The sequence below is a fragment of the Elgaria multicarinata genome, chromosome 3, assembly GCF_023053635.1.
Source record: "Elgaria multicarinata webbii isolate HBS135686 ecotype San Diego chromosome 3, rElgMul1.1.pri, whole genome shotgun sequence".
NCBI lineage: Eukaryota > Metazoa > Chordata > Lepidosauria > Squamata > Anguidae > Elgaria > Elgaria multicarinata.
This window is the reverse complement of record NC_086173.1, coordinates 153,293,481-153,309,910: the sequence shown is the minus strand read 5'-3', so window position 1 is coordinate 153,309,910 and position 16,430 is coordinate 153,293,481. Positions and strand designations below refer to the sequence as shown.

Genomic DNA, 16,430 nt, shown 5'->3' with positions numbered 1-16,430 from the left:
TCGTTATCAAAAAGAAAAAGAAAAAAGAGATTCTACGTTTGTTGGGTGAACAAATTCGGATGACGATACAGCTCCTGAGGAAGGACCTAAGGGCCCGAAACGTCGAGCTAGTGTACGCGTCAATCTGTCTTATTTGCATTCACGTATCGTTTTTGATTGAAGAAACCATTATTAAATATTTTAACCCTTAGTTAGCACCAGAGTACACACCTCCTTTTTTCTTGCTTGTTCATTGTGCCAGACTTTTCTGCACTCGTCAACTGCTTCATTTGTTTAGCGGTAGCGGTTTGATGAAACGATGAATATGGAAATAAGAAAGTTGATGGGGAACGAGTGTTAAATGTTAGGAAAGGTTAGACTGTGGTCATCCAGTGAAGGATTTGCAGTCAGAAAAGATATTTGAGGGAAGGGGAGACTGTATCACACGGAATATAGCAAAAGATTCAAAGTGCAGCAAAAGCTACAAAAGTAGGAATGACTGAAGTTCATTTCAGATACATTGAATGTCTCACTTGTTCTTTATTCCAGTGATTTTAAAATTAAGATGTTATGTAGAACAGGTTTGTCTTAATTGTGTGCTGTGAAGTCAGACATGTGACCAAGGGCACGTTTGGGTGGAAACTCCCCCTTGGGGGCTGGGCATGTTTGTGGGCATGCCCAATGGAGCGGCCATGTTGTCTTCCTTTTCGGTTCCTGAAATATGGTCACCCTAAGCATGATGAGAGAACCCTTGTTCCCAAGGCTGTAACTTATTTTATTTAATGAAAATAACTAAGGGGGACATATTAGTTCTCTATAATAGCAATTTCCCTGCACTTGCTGAATCCAAGCCCACCCACAGGCCATTCTCAATGGAAATCACCTGGAAGATGCATTTGTCTTCGTGAAACAGCAGAATGAGAGGCCTTTTGGGATATGGAAACTTTGGCAAGAATGTCACATCAGGATCTCTGACAAAGTACAATGCACCCGTGTGTGTGTGTGTGTGTGTGTGTGTGTGTGTGTGTGTGTGTGTTTGTGCAAAAAAGAGAGAGAGAGAGGAAAATTTTATGGTGGGTTTTCCATCTAAGGATATAATGAAAATATTGTGGAGAGGGAAACAAGGAAAATGGAAAATGAAACAAGGACTGAAGGTCATGGAAGCAGTGCAGTTAAAAGACATGTTGTTCTGGATTATTGATGTGCTTCTGTCTCTTTAAGAAGTAAGAGATGAGAGAAGTCTGGGAAAAGGGAGGGAGGAAATCAGGCACCACTTTAGCCCATGTAGTTCTGGTGTCTGTGACTGGAGGCCTCTCAGGGGGTCTTTGCAGAAGGGGAAAAGGGGCCCTTGACAAAGGAAGGTTTGATGCTTAGAGTAGACCAACCAGTCTGGTCTGGAGAGGAGGGAAAGTGAGGAAGGCTCTAAGCTGCCTTAAGGGGAGATGCTGAGGTGTCCATTTTTATATACATAAAAGAAGGGCATAATTGTCTCTCCTGCAAAGGAGGCTCCAGAGAAGGCGTAGAGGAGGGTCCCCCTGTCAGCATCGTAAAAGGCCACTCGCCCCTCATCGCAGTTCAGAGACACTCGGATCCTCTTCAGCTCCCCACTCAGGGACAGAGGAGGGTAATCAGGGGGGTTGTGAGCCTTATATACACCTCTACAATACCTCACAACCCAGATCCCTTCCTCAGGACTAAAATCAATCCAGCCTTTTCTCCTCACAGACTCTCTGGCGACCCCCACAGCCCAGTCTTCCTCACTTCCCACACTGACTTCCCAGAAATGTCTGCCTGCTGTGAATCCCTCACGTCCCAGGACAAAAGCAAGGTGCTCAAATCTCTCAGGATTGTTGGGCAGATCTTGCCGTTTGTCTCCCCTTCTAACGCTTTTATGACCATCGGACAGGATGAGGCTGGGATTCGCTGTGTCTGGATCCAGAGTGACATTTGTTGCTGGGGGTGGAGAGAGAGGAGGAAAAGAGAAGGTCAGCAGAATCCTCTGGGACAAAGGCGGAGGCCTGAAGTGTTAACACCCCACAGGGATCATCGATTTCCTATAAAATCAGGGAATGTGAAAACAACTCAGTATGATAACAGGAACATGAATACCTCAAATGCTCATAGCAGAACCAACATGAAAGCTCCCCCAAACCAGTTTCCCCAGACCTCTCCTCCCTTTCCCTCCCTCTGTCCTTCCGGCCCACCCTGAGTGGCCAAACTCCCCCTCCCCTGTATTCCCCTCCATTTCCCTGGGAAGCCCCACAGCCCCTCCCATTCCATGCCCAATTTGCCCCCCCCCCCATTTAAGGGCTCCTCCCACATTTTACAAGTTAAAAAAAAACCCACTCTCAAAACACTCAACTCTTTGCTGCTTCCAGATCAGGGCTTTATTGCAGCCTGGCCCTGCCTCATTCCAGGAATTCCATGTTGTCTTCCCCTCCTCTCCCTCCTGAGCTTCTTCTCTTAAGAAGAAACAGATGGAAAAGCTCCAGGATGCCTTCTCATTGGCAGTGCTGGGAGCCCCACCCCACCCCGTATGTATGTATGTGTGTGTGTGTGTGTGCTGGGTGAGGGGGATGGAGGGAGGCAGGAGAGCAGAGAATTCACCACCACCCCTTGATGCTGCCTCTGTGAATGGGACAACTGAGACTTCCAGGGGGAATGAGGAGTCTCCATTCTTCTGAGCAGAGAGCAGCCAGCCGGTTCTGCCCTCCCTCTTGGCAACAGATAACTGGGTTGTCAATAGAACTATGAAAACTTAGTATCTCGTTCGCTTTTGCAGCAGTTGGAGGCTCCACCTCGGGTGCAAGATACAAACATGCAAAGGAGCCCTTTCTCTTGCCAGTGTTTTGGGTGGCCCATTTCGTTTTATACAATGCTAATATGAGACTTTTGTGTCTCATATTATGTCTCTTTTATGTCTCTTTGAATGGTCCTCAGTGAGATACCTCTGCCTGCTCAAGTGTGCATGGATGGCCAGAGCTCCACACGACTGGGAGCTTTGCTTTCTCACATGTCCTGATTGCATGGAGCCCTCCCTAGGCGCAGTCACCTCTATACATGGACACGTCTTGCAAAAGTGCACTTGAATGCATGGGAAGTATGGAGGGGAGGAGCCCATAGCTCCACCCCCCCTGTCTGTGCCTGCTTTGTTGATATGGAGAACCCAACATCACTACAGAGTTCCTGATTACTCATCATTAACCTGTTTATAGTTCCGAAGGGTGCAGGACAGAACGGTTGAAGCACAGTGAAATGAAGCCAGTGTAATGTCTGACCAGTCCATATCTCTCCAGTGCATTTGGTTCACATTGGTTTTGTGAACCGCCCAGGGAGCTTCCACTATTGGATGGTACAGAAATGTAATAAATAAATAAACTGGAAACGTACCTTTCATCACAGGTAGTCCAGTTAGCAGCGCATCTGGGGAAGGAAATGATAGAAACTTTAAGAGGCCCATTATGAATCAAGTAGAAACCAATCTGGTAAAAGGGAGATCCTCTTCGTAACTTTAAACTGATTCCAAATAACAGTACAATTCTATGCATTTTTCTCAGTGTTTCGTTTCATCTGAAGCCAGTGGGGGAGGCTCATTGGGAAGGTTACCAAGTCAACCCACAACCGCACCACAGGCCATGGGTCTGGAGTGGCTTCTTAACCACCCCAACAAGCCACCCTCACTAGATTCAGACGACACGAGAAGTCTTTGCCCAGCCAGAATAACTATGCAAACCAGGCCAGCACTCAACAAGCCCAAGCCACCGGGGCTTAGTAGCCACCCTGGAGTCATGCAAACTGGCCCAGTAAGTCCCATCATGTTCAGTGCAGCTTAACCTCAATGAAGCACATCTAGGACTGCAACCGAAATAATAATAAAAAAAACTTAAGAAAATCCTCTGTAGAACATAGAAAATGAGAAGCAGAAGGCAGAACTAGGATAGATGTTGTATTTCATTCCCCTTCCTATGGCTAGAACAGCCCTCATGGGCTACAATTTAGCCTTGTAAATCTTATATACCTGAAGCTCCAAAAAGGGTTTTTTAAATTCCTTCCACTTTTCCTGTGTTTGCTTCGTTGTCATTCAATTCTCATGAATTCGTAGCCATTTAAACCAGGGGTCTAGTCCTAATCCAACCTATGGGGCACCACAATCCGGCCTGCACAACCTCTTGGTCTTCCTCCAGGGGAATGAGCTTAGTCTCCAAGCCCCACCCTCTGAGGAATCCCCTTGGAGGCCCCCCCCCCACAGCTACCACTGATCAGGGATAGTAGTGGGCATGTGCGGCAGCCTGAGCAATGGCACTCACCGGGGCTAGATTGAGTGACCACATTACACCAGTTTTAAAATCTCTTCACTGGCTGCCAATTAGTTTCCGGGCAAAGTATAAAGTGTTGGTTATCACCTTTAAAGCACTACATGGTTTGGGTCCAGGCTACCTGCGGGATCGCCTCCTCCCATACAATCCACCCCGCACACTCAGGTCCTCTGGGAAGGATTTACTCCAGACAACAAAAACAAGGCTAACAACTAGTACCCAGAGGACCTTTTCCTCTGCCGCTCCCAGCTAATGGAATGACCTGCCAGGAGAGATTCGTCAACTTCGGTTTTCCGGATTTTAAGAAAGCTCTAAAGACTGATCTCTTCTGGCAGGCCTACGCAGTTGAATTTTAAGATGTTTTTTAATAATGTGCTGCTTTTAATGATGTATTAGTTTTGAATGTTTCGATCCAAAGGGAGAGGCGGGTAACAAATAAATAATTTATTATTATTATTATTATTATTATTATTATTATTATTATTTCTCACACATGGAGCAGTCCCAATGCGCACCCCCTCTCATCCCCATGGCTATCTCCAATCTTGGAACAGAGACAGGAGCATGGATGAGTGGTGGTCCGGAAGTGTGGCTGCTACCCACGGTGGGGGTGAGTCCCAATGCCTCCCAACCATCATCCCTACAGCTATCTCTGATTTTAGAGCAGAGAAAATGGGGATGAAGGGAATGAGTGGCAGGACTGACCTTCCCTGTGCAGGGGATTCCCAGCACCCAGGCCGCATCACATCAGATCAGAGGGATGGATGCGGAGGGGGCTGGACCTCTTTCTCTGTCAGGGGAGGAGGCACCGTTGCAGACCACCTTCCAGCATCAGTGGGGGGGAAAGGAATGGTGTCCCATCATCTGCCCCGTAGTGTGTGTGGTGGAGGGCAATCTGGGCCCCACCCCAAAATAGCTCTGCAGCCTTGATTTTAAAAAAGGAAAGGGAGGACTAAACAGACAGTTCTCACAGTGGAGATCAGTGATGGGGACCCCGAATGGTGAAGGGAGACCACGGCTATTGAATCTGTGAATAAAGAAGATGGTGTCAGGAGTAAGCAGCATGGAAGGAGAGGAATCAGTGGACAAAATTCCCAATCGAGATAAGTAGTGGGGCCCCCAAAGGGAACTCATTCCTTATCTCTTTCCTGCAGTTTAGATTCATGAGTGAGGGATATGGAGTCAAGAGTAAACAGGGAGGTTGACACACTAAATTATTCTGGATGGTGAAAACCCAAAGCAGAATTGGAGAACCTTCAAGAAACCTTCTCCAGTCTGAGCGGATGGGCAACAAAATGCACTCTGGGTATTCCTGGAGGAAAAGGAAATGGTGGCCAGGCTGCCAAAATGGAAGCCTGCTGTTTACTGCTGTTGCCACCGTTTGTAGCACCAACAAAATAAAATAAATTAATGCCCAGCACTGCACCCTGCAGCCATGCTTCCTTACCTTGGAATTGCTTCATGACTCTCTCCAGAAAGGGATTTATTTCACGGAAGTCCCAGATCCTCCACTTCAGCTCTAGAGGGAAAGCTGCTGGATTCTCAAATGTCTCCTTCTCACTCCTGGAGGCAAGGGGAAAAAGGTAACCCACATCCATTCAATCCAAATGGAAATTGCAGAAAGCTCAGAACAGAGAACGGGCAACTTTTGTTGGGGGCGGGAGCATCAGCCACACTGGCCCATACAGAACCCTTTGGGAGCCACACCAGTGAGCAAGGCTGGGGGAGCGGGGTGAGCGGGGCGGATGGGATGCTTGTGTTTGTGTCTAGTTAGGGTTAGTGGTCTGTGTTTTGCCTGTTCTGCGGGGTTGCCTGTATTGTTTTGGGGGAAGGTTTGGTCTGTGGAGTTTTTGTATGTGTGTTTTGGGGTGAGATGTTTTGTGGGCAGAGAGGAGCCTTCAACCATGTGTGATGGAGGGAAGGAAGAAAAGGAGTGCTGGTCCCTGTTTTAATCACTGAGATGTTGGAGTCCATGAGATGTTGGAGACCAATGTCCTCAGCCCAGGAGCATGGAGGGAGCCATGTGCTTCCTATGCGATCCAGACCCTTCCCACCATCATGGAAATGAGTGGGATCCACTTACCTCTGCAAGGTGTTTCTCACGTCCTGCAAAGAAAGGAGAGAGAGAAGAGGGAACTCAGTGCCTGCCAGTCACCCATCTATGGTACCCTGGTCCTTCTCCTGCTCAAGTGCTGATGCTTCCACATAGCACCCCCCCCCACTCAAGGACTATGAGGAATAGATAAAACTTCCTACAATGGGGGTTCAAGAGGCCTTGGTCAAACTCTCAGGCTTTCACAAGAGAGAGACATTGATCTGCATTTGAAGGCAGTGGTCTTCCACAGGTCCAGATCCAAGAACCACGAGGGACCCCAACCTGCAACATGGGCCCCACTTTCAAAAATGGCCCTACATGGTGGCAACACCTTTGCAGTGACCCATCTGGACTGATCTTGTGACCCACTTTTGGGTCACAGCCAACCATGTTGGCCTATTTCCCTGTGCAGAGTCACTGACAGTTTAGAGTCTCTCTTTTAGGACAAGAAAGTACTCCAAGATGGGAGCATTTCCCTTGACAAAAAAGAGGAATGCCAGCAGTGACAGTGCTTCAAGCCCTGGCTTCTTCAAATAATGGGCATTTCCACAAACCCACAAGAATCTCAGGGATACACTCATTCATTGGAGAAATGCGATGCTAGGGCATTCTTCATAAGCGTGAAAAATCAAAACAACCTGTTATGCAAATAGGAGTACTTAACAGTGCTGGGGGTGGGAGGGAGTTTAGAGAGAACTTTCCAGATTGGGAGTGGGGGAGGAAGGTTCCACGGGTGGGGGTTTCTCTTAGAACAGGGCAGTGAGACATGGGGCTTCTCTAAATAAGTGACTTATAGCATGCTCCTGACTGGCCTCTCACGGAAGTTTGGGGTCTTTCTGACGATGTCTCCTGCACCTTCCCCCATTTATTCCGTTAAAAGGAAACCCCTGGATATCCCGATTCTTCAACTACATCTCAAGACTTCCCACCATGTGCAGCCAAAGTTGCACTTCAAAACCTCCACTAGAGGGCGCTGTCCCCTTCATTCTTACTATGACCACCGGGAGGAGGGAGAAGTTTCCAATTCCAGGCCACCTGGTCGTCCCTCTCCTGCCGTGTAACGCAAAGCCCCTGGTCACAATACACACACAGAATAGAAAGAGGGTGCAGGCAAGGAGGCCACTATTGGTCCAAGAACCTCCTGAAACAGGGTGGAATTTCAGGGGTGCCTCTGGGACCCAATCCTGATGCTGAATTTGGGGTGCATTGAAACTCCTGAGTCTCAGCAGGGGAAGGAAAAACGTCTCTGTTTAAAAGAGGGAGGTTGCAACGGATCTCTGCTTGTGGCAAGATGAGAACCTGAGCAGCCAGACTGGCACTGTGAGGGAGTAAGCTTCTATACCTGAGTTGGTCAGGCTCTTGATTTCAGTTAAACTATTGCTCCTATTGGCTGGCTGGGCTTCCAGTGCAGGGGGTGCTCCTCCTCCTCCTCCTCTTCCTCCTCCTCTAAGCCACGTAGCCTCCTACGGGGAAGCTGTTGTTGCCTTGACTCAACTTGCTCCAATGTGCCCGACAGACAGTGAGTGTGTGTGTGTGTGTGTGTGGTGCCTCCTCCTCCTCCTCCTCCTCCTCCTGCCTCCTGTCCTCTCTGATGATGATGGGCAAGCTGTGTGCTGCTGTTGTGGCATTTATGCATTTCTATTTACTCATTTATTATTGCTCTAAGCGCTTTTCTCCTGCTGCTTTGTTTCCCTCTCTCTCGGCATACAGATCAAGGTATGAGAGGTGCCTGAGAGGACATTTGAGTTCAGATTTTAAAAATTTGCTATAAATCACTGCATGCAGGGATCTGATCCAAACTTGGCCTGCCTAAAGTTCTCTTTAAAAGCTGCCAATTTTCATGTGTTTATCTTTACAACTGAGTGAGGTGTAAGCATGTCTGTTAATTCCCATGTAGCAGTCACCCGACAACGGAGCGGTTTTTCACAAAACTCTCTTGTGGTGCGGAGAGAGGGACCCACTCTGGAAATTGGGGTGGAGAACCGCCTCAACATAGCTCCGTCCTAAATTTTGGGGTAGAGAATACCCACTCTGCATGCCCCTAATGTACACAGGTCTATTTTGAGCCCCTGGCCTGGCCTTACCAATGGCAGACTTCTCCCTGTGCTTTCCCAGGCAGGAATGAAGCCTTCCTTTCCATGTCAAAAGCAGCAGGTGATCAGGGTTATAATTTTCCCAACTTGGCTTTGGCAAGAATTCTCTTAGAGGTATCACCTTGCGGTTGCCAAGCGTCTAAGGGGTCTGCAGTGCCTGCCTTGGGCCTTTTCCTTCTGCAGATGATGGAGGCAGGAAGGTCTTGAAGTCAGCTTTACCCTTGGGAGGAAGTTCCTGGGCTGTTCCTGCCACCGTCTTACCTGCAGGAGTTCACTCGCTGGCTGCTGACCCTTCTCCTCCAACTCCTGGATGAGGCTTTCAAGAGAGGAGAGTTCTTCAGAGAGTTTGGCCTGGTGCCCGTCCCTTCTCCTGGCAATCTGCTCCTCTAAGCCTTCTATCTGGGTCAGCAGAAGCTTCTCTTGTTCCTCCAGAAGCTGCCATAGTTGTCTGAACTGGGCCACTGTCTTTTCCCTCTCTGCTTTGGTTTCCTTCTGCAAGAAGTGGATGGAAAGGGGAGAAAGAGAAGCCAGAGTCAGAAATAGGACCAAGCTTCACAGCATCAAGAGGCTTAAAGGAATTTTATAGGAAAGTTATTTTAAGTTTTCAGAGATCTTAAATCCAAGTTCAGTAGAGAAAAAGATTCCTATAAGATCATAGAATCATAGAATAGCAGAGTTGGAAGGGGCCTACAAGGCCATCGAGCTCAATGCAGGAATCCACCCTAAAGCATCCCCGACAGATGGTTGTCCAGCTGCCTCTTGAAGGCCTCTAGTGTGGGAGAGCCCACAACCTCCCTAGGTCACTGATTCCATTGTCGTACTGCTCTAACAGTCAGGAAGTTTTTCCTGATGTCCAGCTGGAATCTGGCTTCCTTTAACTTGAGCCCGTTATTCTGTGTCCTGCACTCTGGGTGGATCGAGAAGAGGTACCAGGGCCCACTCTCAGCCTGGCCTTTCATTAGCCACCGTTCTGGGAGGTTTGGCCATTCCAGACAAGAGCTGTTCTGCAGAGCCGACTGGTGACAATGCTGGCTTCATTTCAGCCCCAGGCCCCCGGCTATATGGAAGTGCTTTGGCGCTGAGTGGCGCCTTGTAACTGCATCTGCATGGGAAGGGAGACAAGTGCGAATTTTCCTCCCGGGCACCTCTGAAAAGGGTTTTTTTTAAAAAAAATGAGGGGGGGGGAGGAGGAAAGGAATGTGTCTGTCCCTCCTTTTTTTTAACTTAGAAGGCACAATATGCGGAGGTCCGCATATTTAAATTGGAGGTTGCCCGGTCCTCCGAAAATTTATTAATGCAGAGCTCTGCATATTTAAACCATAAAATTATAAAAAAGGGGGGAGGAACAGCACTGTCGCTCTCCTCTCCTCTCTCGCCCCCTCCATTTTAATCTCTCCGCCCCCGTTTAGAGCCACGGAGCTGGCTCTACTACCAAAAAGGTTGGGGTAAATGCCCTACTTTTGGGGAGCGGATTTTCCAGGGTTTGCCTCTGGATGGCTTCGTATTTGTGGCTGCGTCACCTGTCCGAAAATGGAAAGATGTGCATTTACGGAGGTGTAAACAGCCATATGGAAAAGCCCCAGGTTAAAACATGGCTTTTTATCAAAGCCTTTGAAGGCTATATTCTCCATGGATGCACATAGTTTTAATTGTTTTCAATTGTTTCTAGTGCTTGTTAAAAATTTCTACTCATCTTAATTTGTAGGTGATTTAATATGTTTCTCGTTGTTTCTATTCTGTACTGTCTACATTGTTCTGTTTTTATCTGTATGCCGCCCCTAGGTCTCAGTGATATAGGGCAGGATACCAATAATTTAATAAATAAATAAACAAATAAATAAACGATTTAATCTAGACAGACCCCAAGTAAAACTGACACTTACAAGAAGTTCTTTATTCTCCTTTTCTGTTTCTGCCTTATATGCCAGAATTCTTTCTCTCTCTTCCCTGAGAATCTCCAGGCGACGACGGATCAGATCCTGAAAGAAAAACAAAAGTTCATGTTTGGTTTAGTGAGACAGAAAGAGGAAGTGAACAATATTCCTGTTCTCTGACACCCGTCTTTGTACTGGGGAGCGGGGAGGTTCTCGGCGGACTTTTTCATACCATTAAAGCCTAAAAAACAAGTCCCTCCATCCACTGGGAGTCTGAGTTTCACATGCACTGAGATGTGATGGGGATTGGGGCTGGGGGTCACACCTCCACCACCACCACCACCACCACCTTTGGCCAACACAGTAAACACTGCAGGTCACACAAACCCACCCAGTTTGCTGCTGGAGCAAAGAGAGAGAGAGACGAGGGGGGAGAGAGAGAGAGAGAGAGAGAGAGAGAGAGAGAGAGAGAGAGAGAGAGAGAGAGAAGGAAAGGTGTGAGAGGAGCAGCTGCAGCATCTTGCCCCTGCTCCCCTACTGCTGCCCCGGTGTGGAGAGAGCCACCAGCCTCCACCATCCCGAACCTTTTCAGGCTTCCCGTGGCTGCTATTTGCAGAACAAAGAACGTGCATGTTCACTGCATCCAGGCTATAGGAACGTAACAAAGATATAGTTTAGTCCCAAAATCTTCTTATTGCAGGGACTTTACAGACAACTTCCCAAGAAGAACCCAGAGTTCTTCCCCCTCCCCACCAAGGTCTACAAAGTTTTCCTACCTTGTACTCCTGGGAAGCCTCCTCTTGAGGAACCACCTCATGTTCTTTGTGCTCCTTGGCTCTGTCACACACCACACAGATGGGGGTTTCATGGTCTTTGCAGAAGAACTTCAGGGGCTCCTGGTGTTTCTCACAGACTCCCCCCTTCACCTCTGCCCCCTTGACCCACTGATCTCTGAATTTCTTGGAAATTTCAGCAACATTAGCCAGCTTCCTGTTGGGCAGGAGGCACCTCTTCTGGAAGGTTCCTCTACACTGGGGGCAGGAGGCCTCTGTGTCCTTCTCCCCCCAGCACTGGGTCAGGCAGGCTCGGCAGAAATTGTGGCCACACTCTGCAACGGTCACTGGATCCCTGAAATAATCCAGGCAGATGGGACAAGTGGCTTCTTCACAGAGATCCTGGACAGGATTCCAAGCAGCAGCCATGGCTTTTGTACACTGCAGACAGAATTAGTTTCACTTTCTTGGCTTTCAGGAAGTGGGCGTTTGCTTGCTTGGAAATGACTCACCAGAAAATCATTGGCATATAAAAAATGAAGTTAAGCAGAGGATCAGTCTTTTGATAAAGATAAAATAATTTTAAAAGACTGGGCCTGATTTTGAGCGGGGGACATCACATTTGTATATTTTGACCTGGTTTGCCCATCACAGTGGCAAATTATGGCTTATTTAAACTACCTCTGATCACCCCAAGATGCCTACAGATTGAGCACTTTATTACCTGCTCTAGAATCTCCTTAAGTATTGAGGTCAAACTGTCTGGTCTGTAATTTCCCAGATCTGCCTTTTTTTATATAATAGGGATCCCATTCGCCCTTCTCCAGTCCTCCGGTAGTTCACCTGTTCTCCAGCCTTTCTCAAAATTAAGGAATTGAAGTTCCTGGAGTCCATCTGGTAGCTCCTTCTACACTGTGAGGTGCAGTTCACCTGGACCTGGGAACTTGAACTCATTTAAGGTGCTGAGAGATACTCGGAAGGAACTAGGGCAGTGCACAGACACACACCCCTGAACCGCTTCGTGGCCCGATCCGGAACTTCTGGATCAGGCCTATCCCCTGCTCCATCTCCGTCGCTGCATGAACTGTGGCAGCGCCACCATCAGGTGAGTCTCCCTCCCCCTTTCCTGCGTCCGGACCCTCCACCGACCTGGCTGGTCCTGGTTCTTGCTAGGGTGGAGACTCCAGAGGAAGAGGCCGGGGGCTCCCAACACAGCCCTTGTGGTCTGTGGCTGAATGCTCTCCTCCTCCATCCATCAGGCTCCCCAACCATTGCATAAGAGTTACCTGCTGGTTGTGGCGAGCCGAAATCTCAGAAGGGCTGCAAATGCGTTACTCTTCGTGCATGGAGAATCTCAGGGTGACAGCAAAGAACGGATTCGAGAAGTCTCAGCAGTTGGCATTGCAGCACTCCTGTTGCTGCTGCTTCTGTCCTTTTGTGCTTCAGACCAAAAGAGCTGATTAAGGTACAATCTGTAACATTTATGAAGCCCTAATCAGAAGTACAAAGTCAAACGCCCTGTAATTAGGTTCAGGGACAGAATACAGGGTGAGGCTTGCTACCTGGGCAAAATGAAAATCTGTGTATCAAGGGTAGGAAACCCAACGTCCTCCAGATGGCTTTGGACTACAAGTCCTATAATCCCTGACTATTTCCCATGCTGGCTGGGGCTTATAGGAAGTGTAGTCCAAAACACCTGGAGGGCACCAGGTTGCCTTCCCCTGCCTTATATGATGAACCTATAGAGTGAGCATTTTATAGCATGCTCATTACTGGCCACTTACTGATGTTTGCAGGCCCTTTTGATGACGACTTCTCCTCCCATGCTTTCCCTGCTCCTTCTGGTCATTTTTCCATGAAAAAATTATACCTGGAAAATTCATCATTTTTGGTTTGAAGCGAAACATGCTGCCATTTCCCGCTGTGTGCAGGAAAAGCAGCATGAAAAAATGCCCACTGAACGGGCCGTGTGGTCTTTGTTTACTTCCTCTTTCTTCAGCATCTGAAGCTGCTGGTCCCTTTTGTGGGACAGAAGCACAATGATCTTCCTTCACTGAGCTTCAAAAGTATGTTTCAGTTTCAGTTTCCACTTTGATGTTAGTTGCACTAGGATAAAATCAGTGCAACACAGCTTTACTTTGAGGAAATATTACTATGCACCTAGCAGTTAAAATACCGTAAAACTATAAGTACTACATGAATAATAATAATAATAATAATGATAATAATAATAATAATAATAATATACACCACTGGCCATGGAAGTCAAAGAAATATGGCAACAGGAAAAGATCACAATTATTCCATTAGTTACATCAGTCATTGCCATCACATCAAAACTTATATAGAAAACCTTCAGAAACTGCGCCTACCAAAATACATCCACACCAACATGGGGTCCTTGGGACATGCGAGTCCCTGAGGGTCTCCAGGGGGTGGGCTGAGGCCCAGAAGCTCCCCCCAAATAAAAATGTATGCTGCCCTTCGTGTGTCTGAAACTGGTTCCAACCATTTGGGGCTGTTGGGTCAAGCACTTAGAGGGGTCACACGGTTCTGTTTCTCTATGGGGAAGTATGGTTTCCCTCTGGGCAAGTGCTGTTCTATGCATCCCTATGGGCATATATGGTTTCCCTATGGGCAAATGCTGTTCTATGCATCCCTATGGGCAAGTGCTGTCATTTGTTTTAGTGTGTCCCCTTCAAATTAGCGCATGGAAGTGAGACTCATTGCAAGCAATAGAAATTACTTCCGAGTAGACATGTTTTGGATTGAACTGAAAATCAAGCAGTAGCTATTATCAAATGAAGAAGAAAAGAACACACACACACACACACGTGTATTGTATGCAAGCAAGTTGTTAACTGCAGAATTATTGTGCTGGAAAGGAGAGGGAATTTTTAGTAACATCTCTCACTCTCCCCCTTCCAAGGTTCCAGCCAGTAATAATAATAATAATAATAATAATAATAATAATAATAATAATAATAATATATTTCTTACCCACCTCTCCCTCTGGATCAAGGCGGGGAACAACATCAAATATAAAAATACAATAAAATATATGAAACTGATTAAAAACTCAGCATGCAGGAAGGAGGGTTCTAACCATTTCCTCCTCCACCCCCCACATCCGACTAAGAAGATCACACACAAACACACACAGCTACTATTGCTCCATGCAGGAACTTCTGTCCATCGCTTCTTGCCATTTATCCCTTTGCCATCCCACACCAGCATGGTAGATCTATAGGTGTTTATGTAGATGATGAATCAGACTCAAAGAGTGCTTATCAACGGTACCTTCTCAAACTGGGGGGAGGTAACGAGTGGGGTACCACAGGGTTCAGTCCTAGGCCCAGTGCTCTTCAACCATTTTTATTAATGATTTGGATGAGGAGGTGCAGGGAATGCTTATCAAATTTGCAGATGATGCAGAATTGAGTGGGATACTTAATTCTCTGGAAGACAGAAACAAACTTCAGCGTGATCTTGATGGGCTGGAGCGCTGGGCTGAAAACAACAGAATGAAATTTAATGGGGATCAATGCCAAGTTCTACATTTAGGAAAAAGAAGCAAATGAACAGTTACAAGATGGGGGGATACTTGGCTCAGCAATACTACAGATGAGAAGGATCTTGGAATTGTTGTAGATCACAAGCTGAATATGAGCCAACAGTGTGATGTGGCTGCAAAAAAATCCAATGCTATTTTGGGCTGCGTTAATAGAAGTATAGCTTTCAAATCGTGTTAGGTACTGGTTCCCCTCTATTTGGCCCTGGTTAGGTCTCATCTAGAGTATTGCATCCAGTTCTGGGCTCCACAATTCAAAAAGGATTCAGAAAAGCTGGAGCGTGTTCAGAAGAGGGCAACCAGGATGATCAGGGGTCTGGAAACAAAGCCCTATGAAGAGAGACTGAAAGAACTGGGCATGTTTAGCCTGGAGAAGAGAAGATTGAGGGGAGATATGATAGCACTCTTCAAATACTTAAAAGGTTGTCACACAGAGGAGGGCCAGGATCTCTTCTCGATCCTCCCAGAGTGCAGGACATGGAATAATGGGGTCAAGTGACAGGAAGCCAGATTCCAGCTGAACATCAGGAAAAACATCCTGACTGTTAGAGCAGTACGACAACGGATTCAGTTACCTGGGGAGGTTGTGGTCTCTCACACTAGAGGCTTTCAAGAGGCAGCTGGACAATCATCTGGTATACTTTAAGGTGGATTCCTGCATTGAGTTGGGTTGGACTCATGGCCTTATAGGCCACTTCCAACTGTACTATTCTATGATTCTATGATGATAATGAACATTCCTATGCCACCCCTTAGCCGAAGCTGTCTGGGTAGTGTATGAAAGATTAAAACATTAAAGATAGATATACAAAATTTAAAACTATAAAAAAGCAAAACTGATACCATACAAAGACAACATATATTTAAAAACAACTTTGAACTCTCAACCAAACCTAAAGATATATCTAGGATCAATTCAACATATGCTGCTGAATACCTGGGACAGCAGAAAAGTCTTGACCTGGCGCTGAAATGATAACAATGTTTATGCTAGGTGGACCTCGTTGGAGAGATCATCCCATAATTGGGGGCCACCACTGAGAAGGATCTCTGCCCAGGGCTTTTAAAGCAAATTTTCCAACTGAGCAAATGCCCTGTCAGCACTCCTCCCCCCACAAGCCAATCACATTATTTCTCTTTCACAACTAGACAGATTATCACCAACACTAGCAGCACCTTAAACTTAAAGACAGATTGACAGGGCCATATGGATACTCATGAAGGACGGCAGACCAAGAGAAGTACGCCACTCATTGTCACCTAAAGCCCCCAATTGAAACCACTGCAACGGGTCCTCAGTGAATTCCAACCCATCATCAGCACAGACAACTGCACCCTAAAAAACAAAACCCTGCCTCTGCCTTATTGCCATCCTCTGAGCTCCCCTTAGATGTGTGTCGGGAGAAGCATTCCGTTAGGTATTGCGATGATCCGTTCAGTTCCGAGGACTTAAGTTTTGAATGAACAAGCATCCAAGTGCACATCAGCCCTGCACCGGGCAGTTTTGGCAAGTCCTTTCCCTCCCGGCCCATCTGAGCTCAAAGGCTAAATGCAGCAACAGCAGCTGTGGAAGGGAAACGGGGGGAGGGAGAGAGGGACATCTGAAACCGAAAGCTGTTGTGTAAGCGGGACAGCAGAAGCCAGAAGTTGCTTGCAGCCACAGCGCCCTGATACCAAGGTAAGTATGGGTTAAGTGGCGTCAGTTGTCCGTGAACAACTTTGTGTTTTG

The 16,430-nt window shown here is 47.1% G+C and overlaps 1 protein-coding gene across 1 annotated transcript; it reads right to left on the bottom strand.

Moving 5' to 3' along the window:
- Positions 1-285: 285 nt before the first annotated feature.
- On the bottom strand, positions 286-11,602 carry LOC134396062 (zinc finger protein RFP-like). The gene is made up of 7 exons (XM_063122412.1): positions 11,134-11,602; positions 10,367-10,462; positions 8,745-8,975; positions 6,379-6,401; positions 5,743-5,858; positions 3,370-3,402; positions 286-1,932 (listed from the first exon to the last, which is right to left on the bottom strand). The coding sequence occupies exons 1-7, from the start codon at positions 11,557-11,559 to the stop codon at positions 1,412-1,414; spliced, it is 1,446 nt and encodes a 481-aa protein (XP_062978482.1). The 5' UTR covers positions 11,560-11,602; the 3' UTR covers positions 286-1,411.
- Between the last annotated feature and the right edge of the window lie 4,828 nt (positions 11,603-16,430).

Coding starts and splice junctions, on each gene's coding strand:
- LOC134396062 (XM_063122412.1), bottom strand. CDS start 11,559: ATGGCTGCTGCTTGGAATCCTGTCCAGGATCTCTGTGAAGAAGCCACT. Junction 8,976..10,366: donor AGGAGAATAAAGAACTTCTT/GTAAGTGTCAGT, acceptor CACTTCTTGCAG/AAGGAAACCAAAGCAGAGAG. Junction 3,403..5,742: donor AGTCATGAAGCAATTCCAAG/GTAAGGAAGCAT, acceptor TTCCTTCCCCAG/ATGCGCTGCTAACTGGACTA.